The following is a 4,173-nucleotide window of genomic DNA, read 5'->3' on the forward strand; positions in this document are numbered from 1 at the left end:
CATGTAGGAAAACCTACGTTAAAAAGATTTCCTGGTTAGTGTTCAGTAAGATTCTGTATGTCATGTGTGCGTGTATGTGTGTGTGTGTGTGTGTGTGTGTGTGTGTGTGTGTGTGTGTGTGTGTGTGTGTGTGTGTGTGTCAGGACGTACAACATGGCGCCCAACTACACACACATCCATCGGGTTCTAGGTTTTAAACTTCTTTCTGACATGTTTCACGGGTTTCATCTTTTTCCTTTTAACCGAGTCTGTGACTGGATTTCAGGAATCGGGCTGAACTCTGTGGTCAGAGACGGAGTGTGGGGGTGTGCCCTCACGCCTCCGCATGGATGAGTCTCTCAGCCATAAACTCTTATTTGGGGTAAATGGAGTTCGTTCAGATGCACAAGCTAATATCATTAGTTCGGAGGAAAACGACCTCTGGAGGGGTGTGCAGAGGCCCGGGTCCACCACTCTTAACAACGCCGCACTCTTCTGCTGCTCCGTGACTCAATTAGCTCAGACAGAGGACGCTTACTGCACTTAATTGGCGGTAATTGTGCGTCAGGCTTGACCGGGAAGTCCACCCAGGGTCATCTTTAGGAAGATTTACTGTTCCGCTTGGCCAGAGCTGAGATGTACAGTAGAAAGTGTAATTAAGGCAAGTGGAAACACAGCAGACAACTTCAGGGACACGGATGAGTCCACCATGTGTCCACCAGACAACTGGGTCTTCTCATTATGTCTTAAAACGAATATCAAGACAATAAGAAAATAAAGAAAATAGAAACTCCACAGGAGCACGTTAAAGGTCTTCAAAGTGAATGTTTAGTCACACTAACACCTGCAATGTGCACAAACACCCCAGCCTTCGCAAACTGAACAAAACTGATGTGACAAACACTTCCCATGGCCTTTCCTGTGAGCTCAGCTGTGTTGGCACAAACACTCTTTTCTTTATAAAACTCCTCGTTACACTCTGTTATGGCAGAAGGAATTTTGGCACTACCAAGCTCCCATAACTCTTGTTGGCATGGTGATCAGTGTAGTCAGGTGACCAGGCTCGTGCCCGGACCAGCAGAGGCACTCAGTGACCACAAGATTCCCTAACGCAGGGAAAACGGGAAAACACACACACATACACATACACACACACACACACACACACACACACACACACACACACACATACACAAACATACACACACACACACACACACACACACACACACTCAAATCACATTACAAATTTATTTGAAGTACTTGAACACTGAAAAAATGCGATGGCATTGTTTCATTAAAGATTTGTCATAAGTCTATAAATGTGACATTTACAGTGATACTGGTGATCCTTTGAAATAATGTGATTCTATTATAAAGCGGAATCTTATAGAAAGTAAATAAATCATGATTCTATTTTACTAAATGAATTATGATTGTTTTAAAGACAAATCTTTCATCACATTCAGGACTAAATAAATGAAAAATGTATTAATCAAGGAAATCAAATTAGTCGAATTAGTTTTTATTTGAACATCAACTCCTCAACAAACACTTCTACTACAATCTACTACAATCAAAATAAACTTCAATTCACATTGAACCACATTAAAGCAGTTTAACATAAAGACACTACACTAATGCACAAAGTGTTGTTGGACAGAGACATTTTTGGACTAATTTTGTTCATGCTCTTATTGCTTGAGGGATCTTAAATGTTCATCCTGTCATATCTGGTGTCACACTTTCTCACTCTCTCACACTCTCTCACACTCTCTCACACCCATAAAGTAATAAATAAATAAAAATAAAGAATCTAGCCAGGTGCATAGCTGTGCTGAACACCACGACACAGCAGCAGTGTTTAACACAGAGACACAGCAGCAGTGTTTAACACAGAGACACAGCAGCAGTGTTTATCACAAAGACACTTTACACTACAATCTGTAGTGAACTGTACTGTACTGAATCTTTCACGTCAGTCCTTTAGAAGAACAGTTCAGCTCTTTTGAGGAGGATCTAAACACTCACTGAGGGGGTTCTCACAGACTCAAACACTCACTGACAAAAGGCAATAGTCTCATCTGCCAAATTTTCTAAAAGAAAGAGAAAAGTATGTATAATACTGCCACCACAAATACTTTACAGCATGTAAATTAAAACACCCACATGCACACACTTGCACACAAACACGTGCAGAAACTTTTTCAGAAACACAAACACACAAACTCGCTCAGAAACTGAACTGCGTGCGCGCGCACACACACACACACACACACACACACACACACACACATACACACACACACACACACACACACACACACACACACACACACACACACACACACACACACACACACACACACACAGCTACACCCAGCCCACATCATCCAGGCCCAGTGTTGACCCGCTGTGCCACGCCGGGTCACGTGCATACACAGTACAATGAGCCATCGGACAACGTGATTGAACCCCCACTTGTGAATGGATGTTGTGGGAGGGGTCAGGGGTTTCACACAAGGCCCCACCCATTTCCTGTGACATGGAAAACATTAAATAGGGAGAGGATTCAGTGTAAGACTCCCAGGTGAGGTCCTCCACACCCCCGGAGCCACTGTATAAACACTGCTGAGCTGAGTCCACACTGTAGGGGGTGCTATTGCCAAGTCCAGATTCAGAAGACACTTGATAGGTCAGGAGATGGTGAGGCTCATCTATGGGCGGAGTTATGGTGAAATAAGGGTCTTCTGGTGAAGGGTTATGTTTTCCTGTGAGGAGAAAGAAGACAGGCTGAACCATTCACAGAACCTGTACCAATCCTGTCAGGAATCAGAACACTTCCTCCAGATCATAGTGGGTATGCGGGTGTCTATCGTGGGGGTGTCTATCATGGCTGCTGAATCTGGATAAAGTACCCACTACACTAGGAGGACAGGTGCTCAGTACCTGGGGGTACCTCGGGGCAGGTCCAGCCTGTGCTGAGGGTGTGGGGTAGGCCGTATAGTTCTCTGCGGGGCAGTGGATCGGAAGGTGATGATGTCACTCTCACTCTCGGGCGAAGCACGGAACAGGGCACCACCGGATATTCCCAACTATGCAAGAGTTGTCATACAGTGCATCAGACAGTTAGAGAAGAACTAGAACTCATGGGACTAGGGTGCCTATGTAGGGAACATCATAGCGCCAAGAGTTCCAGGGTTAACAAGAGATCGAGAACAGTGATATCAACAGCCCCTCAGGTCACAGTAAACTTGTGAGACAGGGATAGGGCTTAAGGTAGAGGGGTTAGGCCGTGAGTGAATAGGGCATGAGGAGACAGGACATATGGGGATAGGGCGTCAGGGGATAGGGTATGAGGGGATAGGGCGTCAGGAGATAGGGTATGAGGTGATAGGGCGTCAGGAGATACGGTATGAGGTGGTAGGGCGTGAGGAGATAGGGTATGAGGTGATAGGGCGTCAGGGGATAGGGTATGAGGGGATAGGGCGTGAGGAGATAGGGTATGAGGTGATAGGGCGTCAGGAGATAGGGTATGAGGGGATAGGGCGTCAGGAGATAGGGTATGAGGGGATAGGGCGTCAGGAGATAGGGTATGAGGTGATAGGGCGTGAGGAGATAGGGTATGAGGTGATAGGGCGTCAGGAGATAGGGTATGAGGTGATAGGGCGTGAGGAGATAGGGTATGAGGTGATAGGGCGTCAGGAGATAGGGTATGAGGTGATAGGGCGTGAGGAGATAGGGTATGAGGTGATAGGGCGTCAGGAGATAGGGTATGAGGGGATAGGGCGTGAGGAGATAGGGTATGAGGTGATAGGGCGTCAGGAGATAGGGTATGAGGGGATAGGCTGTGAGGGAATAGGGCATGCTAGAACCCAGGGTTCTCTCCGTACAGAAGCAGGAGAACATGACGGAATACATGAAAACTGAACAACAGCAGTGAACCACTGCTAATCTCGCCTAATCTCTCTTAACTTAGCTCAGCAGTGCTAGCTAAACACTGTTTAGATAATCACTGTAATAAATAAATAAATGTTTTAATATTATATTAATTACTAGTCCATTGTTAATTGTTAAATAATCAATTTAACCAGTTAATTTAATTCATAAATTATCTACATAACTTGAACATAAAATGGCAAAATATAAAGCAAAAAATATAAAGTAAATGGTGTGAATGATTGTGTTATTTGT

The 4,173-nt window shown here is 45.0% G+C and overlaps 1 protein-coding gene across 5 annotated transcripts in view; it reads right to left on the reverse strand.

The window, feature by feature from the left end:
- Positions 1-1,488: 1,488 nt before the first annotated feature.
- Positions 1,489-4,173, reverse strand: part of tbx5b (T-box transcription factor 5b) — an 8,213-nt gene continuing 5,528 nt past the window's right edge. For 4 of the 5 annotated variants that reach the window (XM_076991066.1, XM_076991065.1, XM_076991064.1 and 1 more), the window contains 2 exons: positions 2,929-3,074; positions 1,489-2,750 (listed from right to left, as the gene is read on the reverse strand). In XM_076991066.1, the coding sequence (XP_076847181.1) occupies positions 2,353-2,750; positions 2,929-3,074 (544 nt within the window). In that variant the 3' untranslated portion in view covers positions 1,489-2,352. The remainder of the gene's footprint in view (positions 2,751-2,928; positions 3,075-4,173) is intronic. The other variant, XM_076991069.1, reaches the window with a different exon arrangement.

This window comes from Brachyhypopomus gauderio, unplaced genomic scaffold (assembly GCF_052324685.1).
Source record: "Brachyhypopomus gauderio isolate BG-103 unplaced genomic scaffold, BGAUD_0.2 sc80, whole genome shotgun sequence".
Taxonomy (NCBI): Eukaryota; Metazoa; Chordata; class Actinopteri; order Gymnotiformes; family Hypopomidae; genus Brachyhypopomus; species Brachyhypopomus gauderio.